The 17,239-nt window shown below is 45.5% G+C and overlaps 1 protein-coding gene across 3 annotated transcripts in view; it reads left to right on the top strand.

Annotated features, from left to right (window-relative positions):
* Positions 1–6,519, top strand: part of Cph (BCL11 transcription factor chronophage) — a 63,126-nt gene extending 56,607 nt beyond the window's left edge. For 2 of the 3 annotated variants that reach the window (XM_089476148.1, XM_018016934.2), the window contains one exon: positions 392–6,518. In XM_089476148.1, coding sequence (XP_089332274.1) covers positions 392–3,402 — 3,011 coding nt within the window. In that variant the 3' untranslated portion in view covers positions 3,403–6,518. Of the gene's footprint in view, positions 1–391 lie in introns of all 3 variants that reach the window. The other variant, XM_018016932.2, reaches the window with a different exon arrangement.
* Positions 6,520–17,239: the final 10,720 nt, after the last annotated feature.

Consider the following 17,239-nt stretch of genomic DNA (forward strand, 5'->3'; position numbering starts at 1 on the left):
ATATCCTGCTGTAAGGGACAGCACCTGCAGCTGTTGCTGCTGCTGCTGCTGATGTTGCTGCCGCGCGCCCATTTGTATGCTAAGCACGCCAGCAACACGCGCCTCTCTTTCCCTCTCTCTTTCTCACATTATCTCTGTCTCTGTATGCGTGTGTGTGTGCGTATTGCACACAAAATCAATAAATAAATAAATTCGCCGCCGAAACTTTGCAGCAGCAAATATCTGCAACATATCCGCCCTGCCCCCTCCGCCCACTCCCGCCCACCGCTGGCATTTATTAATAATTAATAAGGCAAATTGCTGGCAGCCTCATTTCCTGCCAGTTCACATATTTGACAGACAACATAACTAAACTACCTCTCTCCCTCTTTCCCCCCCTCTCTCCGTGCAGAGCCCAGCAACTATACGTGTTCGAGATGCAAGACCCGCTACACCTCCGCCTGGCGCCTCATCCAGCACGTGCAGCACTCGCACGGCGTCAAGATCTACGTGGAGGCAGGTCTGACTGTGGCCACGCCCGCCGCCCTCAACGCAGCCGCGTCGGCGGCCGCGAACGCCAGCCTAAGCCCCAACCGCAGCCTCAGCCCCTCATCGGCCGCAGCAGCAGCAGCGGCGGCAGCAGCAGCAGCAGCAACCGTTGGCATGCCGCTGCCGTTGCATGCGCTGATGGCGCAGGCCGTCGCCTCGCAGTCGCAGTCAACGTCACAGTCGGCGTCAGCATCGCCGGCCCCGAAGCGCAGCAGCAGCAACAGCAGCGCAACGGCGATTGTTGGTGGTGCCGGCTCGGCCAACACCAGCAGCAGCAGCACTGCGAGCAGCGGCAACTCACCGACACAGCAACTGTTGCAGCAGCGCGTACAGCAGCAGCAGCATCAGCAGCAGCAGCAACAGCAGCAGCAGCAGCAACAGCAACAACAGCAACAGAACATGGCAACGGCAATGGCAGCGGGCATGCGCCATCATCCGCTCCTGGCGCCGCCCGAGGCGATGCACGCGAACCCGTTCCAGCTGCTCCGCATGCCGCTGCCCCCGGCGCTGGCCCAGGGCAATGTAGTTCCTAGCGTGGCGCCCCTCTTCGGCCGCCCCACGCCCGCCGACCACTACCGCATGGAGCAGCTGGTCAGCGAGCAGTTCCGCCATCACGGCTTCAATCTGGCTGCCGCCGCCGCCGCCGCCCAGGCCCAGTTCAACGCCACCACCCAGCAGCAGCAGCAGCAGCAGCAACAACAGCAGCAGCCGCTGCCAGGAGTTGCCGTCAATGTTCCTAGCGGCGTCGAGCCACGGCCGCCCTCGAGCAACAGCAGTCAGCGCGGCTCAGTGCCGCCCGCTGCGTTGCCGCCTCCGTCGCTCAGCTCTCAGCAGCAACAGCAACAGCAGCAGCAGCAACAGCAGCAGCAACAACAACAGCAGCAACAGCAGCACCAGCAACAGCAGCAACAACAGCAGCAGCAGCAACTGCAGCAGCAGCAACAGCAACAGCAACCCATTGCCGCCGCTGTGAGTCCAGCGGGCGCCGCATTGCAACTGGAACCGCAGCAGATGGATTTTTACTCGCAGCGATTGCGTCAGCTTGCGGGCACAACAAGCCCTGGAGCTGGCAACATTGTTAACTCGAGCTCGCCGAGTCCTAGACAGAAGCAATCGCCGCGCTTTGCGAGCCCCTCGCCCAGCTCCGCAGCCAGCTCTGTGCAGCTGACGGCGACCCCGCGGCCCCACTCCCTGACGCCGCCCGAGAAGAGCGCCGAGAATGGCGGCGGACAGCTCGGACAGCTGCCGGGCACGCCGCGGAGCACGGCCAGCACGCCGCCCAGCAAGCCCTTGGAGGGCGAGCGCAGCGAGGCGGAGCTGGAGGCGAGCTGCTATGCGTGCGGCTACTGCGACAAGAAGTTCCGCTTCGAGAACAATCTGATCATCCACCAGCGGACGCACACCGGCGAGAAGCCGTACAAGTGCACCGCCTGCGACTTCGAGTGCTCCCACATCCAGAAGCTGATGAAGCACATGCGCGTCCATCGCAGCCCCGCCGAGGGCCAGGACGGCAGCAGCAGCAACGGCGGCGACAACAACCAGGATGGCCATGACGGGGGCAGCAACGCCGACTCCTTGGAGACGAACGAGGCGGACAACGACGAGGATCCCAATCCGGAGGACTCCGACGAGGAGCTCAACGACGAGGACGTCGATGCGGACGCGGATGCGGAAGAGGACGACGAGGACGAGCTGGACGATTGCGAGGACGTTGACTACGAGGCCGAGGATCTCAGCGTCAACAATCGCATCGACGGCAAGAGCCAGAGCCCAAAGACGACCAGCTCCGGCGCCACCTCGCTGGTGGGCGAGCTCATGGACAAGTTCGGCCTGTCCAACATCGCCCAGTACTCGGAGGCCTACAAGCAGGCGCTGCAGGAGTCGGGCCGCAAGGAGGCGGCTGCCGTGGCCGCAGCTGCTGCCGCCGCCGCCGCCGTCGACAACAACAACCGCGGCTCCTCCGTGCCAGGAGGCGCCTCGAATGCAGCAGGCGCTGCTGGCGATAAGCTGAACGGGCTGCCGGTGGCCGCGCTGCGGCTGCGCGACGAGTTCGCCAAGAACTGCAACATGTTCCAGCCACAGCCGCAGGACGGGCCCGCCCAGGTGCCGCTCTTCAATCCGTTCCCCAATCCCTTCGAGCTGTCCAAGCGCATGAAAATGGACGGCGGCGACTGGTGGGGCATGTCGGCGCTGCACCGCAACGAGGCGCTGTTCGAGAACCTCAAGCTGAAGCCGCTCGGGCTGGGCGGCGCCAACTCGCTGCTGCAGGGACCCCTGCTGAAGAAGGAGTCGCGCCAGAGGAACGACACCTGCGAGTTCTGCGGCAAGGTGTTCAAGAACTGCTCCAACCTGACCGTGCACCGGCGCAGCCACACCGGCGAGAAGCCGTACAAGTGCGAGCTGTGCTCCTACGCCTGCGCCCAGAGCTCCAAGCTCACCCGCCACATGAAGACGCACGGCCGCACCGGCAAGGACGTCTACCGCTGTCGCTTCTGCGACATGCCCTTCAGCGTGCCCTCCACCCTCGAGAAGCACATGCGCAAGTGCGTCGTCAACCAGGGCAAGGCGGCGGCCGCTGCGGCGAATGCGGCCAATGCTGTGGCTGCTGCCCAGGCAGCCGCTGCCGCGCAACAGTTGCAGGCAGCTGCCCAGGCCCAGCAGCAGCAGCAGCAGCAACAACAGCAGCAGCAACAACAGCAGCAGCAGCAACAGTTGCCCACACAGTCGTCGCCCTGCCCCATGGGCGTGGCTGTGGGCTTTCCGCCGCAATTCGGACACAATCTGTCGCTGGCGGGCAGCGTGAGCGGCGACAACGACTCCAACGCTTCTTCCAGCCTGCCGGCGCACTCCATCTCGCTGAAGGAGGAGGCATGACTTTTTAGCAGCTGGAGCAGCAGCAGCAGCAGCAGCAACCACAACCACAACCACCCGCCGCCCACGTTGCATGGCCCGCTGGCTGCACATGTGCTACAGCCGCATCCACACGCGCTGCTGCCGCCCGTACAACAGCACCACCACCTCCAGCAGCAGCAGCAGCAGCAGCAAGTGCAGCAGCACCACCATCATCCGTTGGCCAGCAGCCGCAGCCGCCTCATGTCGCGCATCTTCTAAAGATGTTGCACCTAGCCCTCGAGCCCCGCCCCGCCCCGCCTCCGCCTTCGCCCCTTGTACATATGAAGTGAAGCACAGTTGTCGTACGGTTATGATACAGCCCCCCTCCCCAGGTACGGCCCAACCCTCTCGCCCCCTGCAACTGCAACTTTCTAAAAGATTGCGCCAGCAGTTGTTGTTGCCCCATGCAAGCATTCGGCTGCTCCTTGAAGGCGACTTACAACACGACCAGAGGCATTTAATACCAAAGCAATAACCGTTATGTAATATAATTTTAAACAAAAAACTCAATTTTTTTTTCAACAATTTTTTTTTTATTACGTTTTATATATGTGTGTGTGTCTGCTAAAGAAGTACTATACTACATATACCTAAATATAGAAATATATATGTATATATGCATGCATATATGAATATATGTATTTACGATTAATTTTCACAATTTTTTTTCCAAGTTTTTTTTTTTAATATTTTTAAAATACTTAATTTATGCGAAACATATATTTAAATATATATATATTAAAAATTAAGAATATATGCGGCAGGACAACTGCGTCTGACACATTTTCCAGTGTATTTATAGCAATTAAGTAAAACAAAAACAAAAAACAAAAGAATAAGAAACAAAACATTTGTATAAAAGAAAAACCAACAAAAAATACTTTAAAAAATACTACTACTGTGGGAAAAACACTAAGAGTAAATCCAAAAAAGGAAAAAAAGACACGACAAAATACATAATTACTATATACTATATATAGTAGACTTATATATAAATCTTTTTTTGTGTGTGTTTTAAGATCGCGTATTTGTTAAACATCGATGTACATTTTAGTAAATCTAGAAATTTAGGCACTAAAGAGCAACACTTGTATAAAAGAATTCTTATTAACTATAATTATTACGGTATAACGATATATGAGCATATGCATATACATATATATTAACAGATATATATATATATGCATATAATTTTTTAAAATATTATTTCGAGACATTTTTTGCATAGAGAATAATTCTATTATTAATTGTAATTAAAACAAAAAAAGAAGAAAAAAAACTATAAAAAAAAAAAACGGAAAGTAATCAAATTTTTTACATACATAAATAAATCTATAAATGTAAACACAATTTTTTTTTGTAAACAATTAGCTTAAGTATCGAAGAAGAAGCAGAAGAAAAAACACAAATTCGTGACAAGGCAAAAGCAAAAAATTTAGCTGCAGTTGAGCATTAGAAAAGGACAGAAAGAGCACGTGAAAAATGTGTGAAAAATTAATTAAATTTGTACGTAAAACTTCAAGCGAAAAGCAATTAACAATTATAGAAAAAACAAAAACAAAAAACATCAACAACAAACAACTAGATTTAGAAGACTGAGGAACTAACGTATGTATTTGTTTTCTTCCCTGAGATAAAGAAAGAGATAGAGAGAGAAAGAGAGCGAAGGAGAAGGTAGCAAGTAATACGAGAAATGAACCAATTTTTTTTGCATAAATGTTTTTGCTGTTGATTTTCGTTATTTGATTGAAAGAAGAAAAGAAAACACACTTTTAAATATATATAAAAAGAACTCACATTTTGATTAATATTTAATAATTGTTTTTAGTACAAATTTATTTGGCGAGCGAAAAATTCAAATCGAAAAAGAATTAAATTAGTTTTAACTTATTTTTTTCTTTTCCTTTTTGGTTTTTCAGCTTTCTTTGTTTTTTGTTTTGTTTTGGATTTCAATTTACCAAAAAAAAAAGAAAAAAGAAAAGTAAAAGAATACTTAAAGTAAAAATTGCTTCTACTGTTGCCGCACACACACACACACGCACCCCTTAAACAAACACCCCTGTCAACCCCCCCCCCCCTTGCGACAACACTACAAGCAATTTTTCCAACTATGAAGTTTATCGTGCATAATTTATTAGAGAGAGATAGAGAAAGAGCGAGTGAAAGAGAAGAGAATGTTTTAGTTTTTCGTTTTTGTGAAATTCTTCAAATCAATTATGTTTCAGACAAGACAAGACAAGACACGACAAGACATATACATTATCTATATACCTATACATATAGTTCATATAGAAAATCAAGAAAAATTGAATAAAAATGCAAATATTATACAAATCATAAAATACTTATGTTTTATTTTCAACTCTATAAGAAAAACATTTTCGTTTTTATTTTCTTTCTTTCTTTAACAGCAACAAACACAAAGTTTTTGAATTCGAAATCGAAGTCGAAGACGAAAGAAATCCAAAATTCAAAGCCCAACAAGCTAAACACTATCATACATGATTAGAAAATTTAATTATAGCTATAAAGAAAAAAATCTTTACACTAAAACAAAAAACAAAAGAAAACAATGCACAAATACAAAAATACTTAAATCGCAGCAGAAATAAAAAGCGAGCGAAATGTGCAACTAAAAATTTAAAAATAAAAATTTCGAAAATAAAACCAAATATTTTTCAAGTGTGTGTAATTTTTTGAACATAAACAATAATAAATACAAAGCGTAAATTAATAATTAAAATAGTTGTCTGTGTTACAAAATACAAATATAAAAAAAATACATACAAATTAAAGAAAAAATGTAAAAGAAACAAACGCATTTTTAATTTTCGATCGCGTGCCATAAACTTTATAGCAACGCACGAAAGTAGGCAACGCCAATGGTCAACAGAAATGATCGTGTAATAAAAAGCATTGCATACTTTTTAGCGCGCACAAAAAATCCGCCAGATGTCGCCAGCTCAACGCACGAAATGCAAATTGCTCGCACGCACACATGCTACACAGAAGCACACAGCACACACACACATGCAAGCATGCATGCATGCCATTCAACTCACACATGTGCTATTATGTGTGTGCGAGCGAGATAGAGCGCGTGTCCAAACATTTCTGCTCGCTGAGCTGCCCAATGGGCCCCCATTGGCCGTTGGGCATAGAAACCGTCCGTGGCCGGACCCCAATTCCGCCGGCTGCCGGCCCGCCAGCCCAGACTCAACCAGCAGTGACCAATCCAACATAACTGGCCGCCCAATTGGCGGGGCGGAAACTTCAATTGGAATTGGCATTGGAGTCCAACGACTGCGACACGCTCGCAGCACACATGTGGCCGGCGCATGTGTGGGCCAGCCACAGCCAGAGCCAGAGCCACAGCCAGAGCTAGCCAAAGCCGATGCCCACGCTGGCAGCGCTGTCAACGCATCGCGTCGCTGCCCGGTCTAGCAATGGCAACCCCCTGGCCGAGGTTGCGAATGACTTGTGGCCGGCTCGAACTTGTGCGTCAGACATGTTCGCTCTGCTCGGACTTGGTCTCGCTCTCTGTCTCGGATGCTGTCTCGGCCCCGGCGAGCTGCGCCAAATTGCTATTGTTATATTTGTCTATTTCAGAAATTTAATAATCCTCGGACACATTCTGGCCATTGTTGTATTTGTGAGTACCCCAAGACTTTAATTGACTTTGCTGAGTTTTACATTTCCTCACGAGCAGTCGCAAGTAAATTGATATAAATGAAAATTTTAAACATTTATTAATTGTAGTAGTCGTAGTAATTAATACAAACAACTCAAAAAAGTAAGACTTATATATACTTATTATACTATATGACAATACAGACACTGGAATTCATTGTTCCTGGATTGTATCAATGCGGATACATTTTTTTAAAGAATTATTTATTTCATCTTATTGTCTATGACTCTATAAAGTTAAACTATATGTGAGCTAGAGGCCAGTATTTACATGTTATAACTAATTATTTACATTATTTATTTATTTGCTTATTAAGTTTTGTATTCCAGAGGGTGCAGCCTTGTAAGCCTTCGCCTTTTGGTGTTGTGTGCCAGGTCTAGTCGATTTGGGTGCGCTAAAAGCCTGTCCACTTACCTTAAGGAGAGGCGCCGAATTAGTTCAGCAATTGTTTTGAAATTATTAATGAAACCTAAAATTCCAAATAATTTATTTTTTTTAGAGCCACTTGAGGTTGAGTTTTTATATCTTCACTGTATTATGTATAACAACTGCCAATGTCTAATACGAAATAAATATATATATAAATAAATAAATATTATTAATATTGTTAATATTGTTATTATTATTATTGTTGCTATTACTATTATTATTACTACTATAATTTTATTATTACTATTATTCTTTAAGCAAACTTTGTTTTCAATTTGTATTGAATTGAATATGCTAAACATAGTATACATTATATACATAGTTTGGTAATAATGAAATATTAAAGTGAATAACGAAGAATAAGAAAAGAGAAAGTCCCACACTCTGGAAGCTATTTCCTGGAAATTATTCCTTACCCCTCTTTCATCTTAATCAAACAACAAAAATATTTATTGAAACTATAGAAGGATATATTGCATAGGATATTTATATAGAATTCTCAACATTAACATTGCCTAAAAGAAATTTAATTATATAATAGAAAAGAATAAAAAAAATGTCAATTGAACAAAACAAATTAAGTGAATTACTTTGAGAGGTAAGAAGTTGAATTAAAACTCTTTTCATGATAAATCCATTGGCAAACCAATCAAAGGAAGATAGATGCACTAGCTAATTGCTCTTAGCTTGTATGCAGGCTGAAAACTAAAATGGAGGACCAATACTGCCGTGGAGCCCGGTGAGCAGTCAAAGGATTGGTCTTGGAGGAATCTGGGATGCGAGACAGTTCGTGCAGAGCGAACAATTCAAGTGTGTGTGCCTGATACTCGTATATCACGGGTAGCCTACACCCAAAGTGAGTGAGCGAGTGTGTGTGTGTGTGTGTGTGTGTATGTGTGTGGCCATAAGGGTGAAACTTTTACTGCTTGCTTACAGAGATTCTTTTCTGATGATAAATTAATTTATTATGTTCGAATTGAAGCACTCGCAGCCAGAACGAGAAACCAGAGTCAGAGCCGGAGCCAGAGTCAGAGCCGGAGCCAAGGAAGGAGATGCAGACGTAGGCCGAGACGTAGACAGAGACAGAGACCGAGCCAATGCTGTTAATGTAAGCGGATGTAACAGCCATTGCCAGGCCAGGACTAAAGTTATGTAAATGAATATAGATATATATGCATATACTTATACACATACACACACACACACATACGTATGTACGTGTGAACTGCCTCAACTTTGTGAGCAGAAACAAATGCGGGTTTCAAGCGTGAGTCTGTGTCGAATATATATGTATCTGTGTGTGCGTGTGTTTCAACCCTATCGCAAGTGTGTAAGCAATTACAGCAACAGCAACAGCAACAACTACAGAAATAATGAACAACACCATCTGACCACTTGAATAATTTGGAAAAGTGGCGGGTGGCCCGAGAGACCGAGAGCCGGGTGATGTTTTAATTGAAAGCATCGCCAGCATGGCGGACCAAATGTGACAAGGACAGCGGCCACCCCACATGCCCAATACCCTTTCAGGCCCTTGCCCAACCCCCGCAGCCAGTTAACCAAATATGGCGGCGAGCGTCCAGGGAAAATGCGTTGATTACCGAAGGCACAGAACGCGAATTCCCAGAGTGTGCACAGCTCGCATCGACACGAACCGCGCGAGTGTTGGGGCAGAGCTCCAAGGGGACCGGGCGCTGGCCACTGCCAGAGAGGCGCGCCGACTGGCCATGCAATGAAACTGGCTGGAAGAGCAAATAGAAAATGGCCAAAAACGGATTCAAACTTTGAATCGGATTTTGTCTTGGCCATTGCCATGCAAGAAGCAGAGCTCTGCACACACACACACACACACACACACCCATATGAGGGGGGTGTTTGGGGGTGGCATGGGTGGAGTGCATAGGTTTGGGCAGCCCGGAAAGCAAAGAAAGTCAAAGAACAAATGTCTACGGCTCCGCCAGCATCCAGCAAGGACACACAAAACATTTGTAAAGGCAAAAAGTGGACAAAGTGAGAGTTGAAGAGGCAGCCGAATACCCTGCAAATTGTCTCTAACAAATAGCCAGTCCAACTTGTAGTCTTTTGTGAGCAGCCGAAGAATATGCTCCATTCTATTAAAAATGTATATGGGAGATGCAGTTAATATACCCTGTAAAATATGTCATAAATGGGATAGAGGGGCGTCATTATACAAATAACATTATACTGCATATATACAAGATTTTGAAAAGCAGAATCGAAATATTCGATAACACATTCTAAGGAGAGTATAATGAACGACTACCATATACTCATTAATCGATACATTCTGATACAAGATTCAATCTGATAGCAGAGTAGCTTGAACTGACGTGAATAAAACAGAAATAGCTCAGCGTCTTAGTCGGAAGTCTATATCCTTTATAAAAGGAAATCTACCGGCAATTCAAACTTAAATATATTTCCAAGTCTTTAGCTAATACTAAAGTGGAATCGTAAGAAGTACAGCCCCACCAGTCCATTATATCCTCTAGTGCAGGGTATCTATAAGTTAAGGGGATGCATTGGGCATTGCCACCGCAAAGCAGCCCGAGGAAACCAAAACCAAACCCAGCCGAACCAAGCCAAACCGGAGCTCCAACTCCATTTCTAGCTCCAGCTACATCTTCAGTCAGCCAACACGAACGTGTATCACATATGTGTGTGTGTGAGTGTGCGTGTGTGTGTGTGCATGTCCTAACGCTGAATATCGTGCTCTAGAGACCAAATGGAAACTTAAGCCTTTCTTTTGTGCCCGGCTAAGGACTCTCATGCTGTCCATGAACCTTTGTGGCGCTTTGGCTTTGGAGCCGGAGCCCCAACTGCAGCGGGGCTGCGCGGAGCAGGTTGTTAGGAATGGGCTTTGTAGTGACGTAGATACAGAGAGCGGTCTGAGCGCGCCTTCTTTCAATGCATCCTTTTTGGCGCGCACAAATTTCGTGTTGTTGTTCGTCTGCCCAGCGACCATGTTCAAGTGTGTGTGTGTGTGTGTGTGTGTGTGTGCGAGTGAGTATGTGAGTGTGTGTGTGTGTGTGTGCGAGTGTGGCTCTGTTTGAAAATAGCGTGTGGAGTGCACTGTCCTTACATTGTACTCTCTTCGCAATGACTGAGAAGAGGCAGCAACACACACACACACGCACGCAGAGACAGAGAGAGAAAGAGAGAGGGAGAGTGAGAGAGAGATTGCGAGTGGTCTGTCGCCTGGCCGAGCAGTGGGCTAGAGGCGGGTGGACTAGGACACACGGCAGGACATGGTATGCTCGCTCGCGCATTCGCTGGCTCGTTAATAACAGCCCCCGAGGCCCCTCTGCGGCTCTGCCCCCTCCCCCCCCCCTGTCCCCACACACAGACACCACTGCCAGCGGGCGCTGCGGCCTCGCAGCGTTTCCTTCACGTTAGCCATGGCTACCTGCCACCTAGCTCGCCCACAAGCCCCTCCGAGCCCCCATTCGCATGCCCCACCGGCCCAGGTCCAACTCCCTCGCCACGTTTCTGGCTAAATGCGCGCCGCTGTCCAAAGCACATGCGATATATGCAAAGTTCGTATGGAGAAAGAAAAAAAACACATAATAAACAAGTTGATGTGCGCCACTCGAAAGCGTCCGACCACCAGATACCCTAGTCTAATGTGAAAATGTAATCAGATATGAAAATAAAACGTTTGCCATGCTCTATTCAAGGAACCAAAATCACGTAATGTATATGTATATGAATGATATATATATTATTATTATTAGAGACTATAATAATTATTTTTATTATAGTATTAATATATGAATATATTTATATTATTAGGACCAACTTAAGAATTTTGCGCTGACAAATGGGGCCTTCGGCTTGATAATGCGTATGTATATTTGACCGACTGTCAATGCACTTGTCGTTCCACAAAATTCATTTAGTTCCATTTGCATTTGGTATTATGAAAATTGGAATATTCACAGCATATTCATATAATAAATAATTTGGATATATGCTAAAAAAGAATATATATATTGTACAGTAGATTCTGGTTATAGCGACTCTGCTTATAGCTTCTGTACGGTTATAGCGACGGAAATTCTAGTCCCCAGACAAAGTTATATGATTTTAGCGCCTTCCGGGTTTTACGACGGCCCCTAAAGCACCATATTCTACTGTAAGTTGGGATCAGAAGGAGAAGAAGACTCTAGCTATTATATTTCATACTTATTGAACTAAATCGTAATCCAAAAATCTATTAAATATCCTATTAAACTGTATATAACTCTCTCATGGCCCAGCTTATGTGTTCTGTGTTCATCTTCCAAGGCCTTCCAAATAATTTAAATCAATTTGTTCTTTTATAAAGTTGTCCGAAAATGATAGGATACTAATCTCTTCAATTTACATCAAATTAGAAAGAAAAGACAGTAGGATCCATGAATAACTCAAGTAACTCGGAAAGATCTCAAGCTAAATGAATAAAAATCGAACAGATGATCGGATAGAGGGACCAATAAAAAGGCAAATACACAAAATTAAGTGGACTGCCGCATACTTTGCCTTCGGGGTATACAACAGCATACCCCGTTGTGCCATTTCGAACGGTTACAGGGTATTCAAATAAGAAAAAAGAGAAGAGCAGAAAATAATGAATAAAAGAATCATTAAGCCGGCGAATGTGTGTGCGATGGCGTTGCAAGGATGCAAGGATATACACGTAGCTACAACTGGCGCAACTGAGCTGAGCCCACAGTCGCCCACACACAAACACCAAACCACCCATCCGCCCAGCCACCCAACCGCCCAACCGCCCAGCCAAGCAACCACACACCGCCTGCGCTTGCTGCATGGCTGACATTCAATGACTTTTCTAACTTTTCAGTGGGTTTTTGTGCATTCTTCTTCTAGCTGCCACATAGTGTATATTTCTATCTCTTTCTTTCCCTAAGTGTGTGTGTATGTGTGCGTGTTGGCTGAGTTTTTGTTGTTCTTTCGACTCTTTCAAACAAATGCGAATGCGAATGCAATTGTGACTCGACTTTGGCATTGCCACAGCCACTCCGACCGCCCCCGCCCCCGCCCCAGCCCCCACTCACGCCTCTTTCCGAGCATCGCCCCCTTTTCGTTTATTTGGAAAATCCATTTGTCCACCTTGCCTAAAGGAGTCCGCATACTTTTGCATGCACCCCGCTTCCTGCTTCCAATTGCCAGACGGACTTTTGCTTTGCTGCCCCCTGCTACGCTCGCCACGTTTTGTTGCACAATTGCAACCGGGCAATGCATTGGGGAACAGCAGGCTGGCTCCCTCCCCTGCCTCCCCAACACCAGTTCCACTCGCAGCCCCACCCACGCCCCCTCACAGCTCCTGCCCCTGTTGCTGGCATCTTTAATGACCCGCACATTGAGCTGCTTGAGCAGCGATTGCCCCCTAAAAGCGCAACAACAATGAAATCTTCATCTGTATACGATTCTGGCTTTGGCTTTGTACTGCTTGTGGAGCACATCCAAGGGATCCAACTCGCACAGCGGCGGGCCAATCTATTTAGTTAGAGTCCAAATGGGATGTTTTATAAGCCATATACATATGAATATCTATCCACGTTGAGCTAGTTGTTGAGTTATGCAACATGGTGTACAAATAATTAAATCGAGGAGTAAAGGACTTGTTATCGAATTATCTAAAATTCTCTTAGATATATTGAAATGGATCGATCAAACTAAAACTGAGCTGGATACCGAATTCCCAATGTTTTTATGCCGTGATCCCAAGTGAGCCCAAATAAGATTTTAGGGTATACTGGTTTTGTTCAAATGTTTGTAACAGGCAGAAGGAAGCGTGGCAGATCCCATTATGTATATTAGGACGATGATGGGCGATTCGATTGTATGTCCATCCCTCTATCTGTCCTTTCGTCGATCCGCCCGTATATACCATTATATAAACGCAGCGATCCGGTTCGGATAATAAACCATGATCTATAGATGTACAATTTTAAACATAAGTCGTACAAACTTACATTTTTTCGATAACGCAATCGGAGATAAACTTGAGAGATATTTAACTCTTTTTTTATATCTTGGACGCATTTTCAAAGGGAATGGGCTCGAAGGGCTCAAGGTCTCGATTAGAGCTTTCTCACTAGTTTTATTTTTTTTACTTATTTATTTTTTTTTTTATTTATTTATTTATTTTATTTCATTTATTTATTTATTTATTTTTATTTTTTTTTTACTTCAGACTTACTATGGATATACAGTAAGCACCGAGAATTTTTATTTTCGGGACTTTAATATTTACAAAAAAAAAATTAATTGGAATGCTAGAGACTTTTTCTTTGGGAAATACATACACATGAGCTCAATTTTACGCCCTAATAAAATCAGTAGTAATGTTCATCTAAAAGAAAATTTATTCAACCCATAACTTCCCATGGTATCATCCTTTCTGCAGTCGTCCTGCAGTCGTGCTGCGTCAACTGTGCAGTTAGAAGAGCGCGTATCTTTGCGTGCTATGAATGCCAGCCCATCATTGGGCTCAGGATCTAGTCCTAGTCCAGCAGTTCCGGCTAGAGCAATCATAATTAATTTCCAAAAATTTCATTTTTCTATGTAGTCTTAATTTCAGGTTCTTCATAAATCTAGAAGTAGATCCCATATTCAAGTCTGTATATAAATACCGGAATCTATTTAAATACCCTTATTTTTTTGGTCTTTTAATTAAATTTAAAATCGCAGTGCCTTCCATTTCAATTGCGATTTGCGTTAATTAATGCGACGCGTGCTCATTGCTCGGACACAGCTCCAGTCCGATTCGGCCCATTGTGCTACAAGCTCACGCCCACGCCCACCTGCCATGCCAACCCCTTCTTAGCGGCTGCCTGGCCTGGTTAGCAGGCTCAGTTAGCTGTCAGGTAATGAATGCGCACATGTTGTCATTTCAACAGCTCGTCAAAGAGCTGGCTGGCATGTGGCATGTGGCAAGCAGCATTGTTGCACGTTCAGCTAAGATTGGCTTAGTTGCTGCAGAGCAGAGCAATTGCCAAATTACCGAATTACCGAATTGCCGAATTGTCACCCAGCAGTTGGCTTGCCTCGGTTTTAATTAAATTTGCCCGCGACGCTCTAATTGCTAGCTAAGTGCAACAATTTGCTGCCGCCTGGCAAGGGAGAGGTCAGCGGGTCAACAAGCTGAGCCGGAGGTTAAGGCACTGCCTTCGAGGCGAGCCCCTCCCATTCAAAACGCACTCGAAATAATGATAATAAAAACCCGTTTCTTTTTCTATTAAAGCACAGCATCCGAAAGAGCAGGAAAACTCGGCGATCAGATGCGATCCCGACAGAGGTTAATTGGCTCGTTCGCAGGGGGTATGAACTGACCAATGGACAGGAGCAGCGCCAGCGGCAGCATCAAGGGGGTGCGATCTCAGTGATGCTGGCCAAACTGACTGCGAAATTTGCCCTTTAATGCCCGAAAATAAACAGCAGCAGCCGCAACCCTTGACTGGGCGGGGTCGAGCATCAACCGGTTCCAGCATTGGGAAGCTGTGGTTCGCTCTCTGTGTGTGTGAATGTCGCAACACTATTTATTAGCCTTAGGATTAATAAATCTATTTGGTCACCGTCCTAATGAAATCACCAACGCCCCAGCCAAGGCCCTCTAGCCCTAACCCCAGACCCAGCTGGCAGACGCCCCAGTTCAATGGGGCCGCTGGCGCAGCCGCCCCATGTGTGTGTTTGTGTTTGTATTTGCCGCAACGCTTGAAGATATGTATCTTAACACACACACACATCCACATCCACACACTCAACAGCTGCTATCCTCTGCTCTGCTCGCTAGCCAAGACACGCGAGGTCGCAGCGGCCAGCAAATGAGCCCGGGCCGCATTTCGATTGCCGGGGCGGCGAAAGGTGGTGGGAGACGGGAGGAGGGGGTCAGACCAAGGGCTGCTCAAAAGTTGCCAATTTGCCTTTTTGAATTTACGCATAGCTAAAAGTATCCTTTCGGAAACCACAAATATTTACCCAGCTCAAGGCTCAGGTCTGCGGTCGCCTCGAGTCCTACTGCAGACCCCAGCCCCAAGCTCCGCCTCGACAGCAGCGCGACAGCAGACGCCATTGCGTTCGCCCACTTCCACTTGCCGCTCTCCGCTCGCTTGCAGCGACTGCCTGGCGGCTGTCTGTCCCATCTTGTCGTCCAGGACGAGCGACTGGCAATTTTCAAAATCTGTCGGACCATCATTTTCAATCCTCCCGTTCGAGCCCAGCTCCCATTCAGCGAACCCCAAAAACCCCGTCGACCAGAACTTATTTTTCCATCTGACACTAGCCAAGATGGACCAATACTCATATTTACACCATATGCACATATATATAGGAGCGCGCGCGCGTGTGTGTGTCTGTGTGTGTGTGTGCGTGTGCGTGTGCGTGTGTGTGAGTGTGTGTGCGGTGCCTGGAAAGGACTTTTGAAATGAGATTAAAAACGGTAAATTCCTGCAAGGGTTACACATCCTTTCGGCTAAGAGTAATGAATGCGGTTTCTGCCCAAAGTCAAATTTTAGAAAGTGTTTTATTTGACTAGGCTAGCAGCAGCCCAATACGGCCAACCCCCAGCCCCCTTTGGACCAACCCCTACACATCGCGGTCAGGGCCCAAAAAAGCCTGCACGCGGCCAAAAGCATACAAAGAGTGTGAGCAGAAGCCGAAACAGAGAGAGTGTGAGAGCTAAAAAGAAATTCAACTCTATACGAAAACTAAAAGTTGGGTTTAAAATAAACAACGATTAAAATAATAATAACAACTAATTTAAAGAGTTGCATCTATTGCAGTGTTGGAAAATGCTGCGAAAACTGTTAGGCAAATCTACCATCTCTGTGTGAATGCAACGAATAAATGTTCGGGAAATCAATTGAAAATAGTGTCAACTTTACAGTGTTGTAAATTACTGCATTTTTAACCTTTTATGAGTTACATATGTCACAATATGCTTTCCATTTAGTCCCTCAAAAACTAAGCTCGGCTAAATAGCCAATGCAATTCCTCATGACACCAACACCATTCATGTACTTTCAAATACAGTGCTGTAAAACACCATTATGTATGCTTCAACCAGTTGGTCTAAGCAAATTCAAACAAACGAATTATATTTAAAGTTTCATTTTTCGACAATTACTTAGGCTTACTAAAGGCTTAGTGTTGTGAAATGCTCTTTGGCCCTGAAACAAGCAATGCTAATACCAGAGCGAGTAGCATGTTAAAGACTTGATTATTGAGCTGTTTGACAACTCTGTCAAGCAATTTACTTAACGAATACATTTTAAATACACTTTTAATATAATCTGTGTTGTAAAACGTTGCACAGAATTTCGCAATACAAGACTATTTGCATTCTTAATTATTCAATTACACTGATTAGTGCAGATATTGTCAAATGTCAAATATTGCAGCTGTATTAAGAAGTTGTTAATTAATTATTATTATTAGTTTGATTTAAGCTTCCCAGACATGTTATTACATTAACATTTTCTAGAATCTGCCTGACTCCCTGCTTACTCCAGCTCTACCCTACTCGTATGTTAGTTAGGTGCTGTAAGCCATTTACTCAAGTCAAGTGCTGTAGAACATCGCATAGCCATTAGTTGCTCAGGGAGACTTCTTAATGGAGATAATGTCATTCGTCGTGATTTGCTTCAATTGCTCGTCGATTGATACTAAACCCAG

Source organism: Drosophila arizonae, chromosome X, assembly GCF_054131065.1.
Source record: "Drosophila arizonae isolate 15081-1271.41 chromosome X, UAZ_ARI_1.0, whole genome shotgun sequence".
NCBI classification, from domain to species: domain Eukaryota; kingdom Metazoa; phylum Arthropoda; class Insecta; order Diptera; family Drosophilidae; genus Drosophila; species Drosophila arizonae.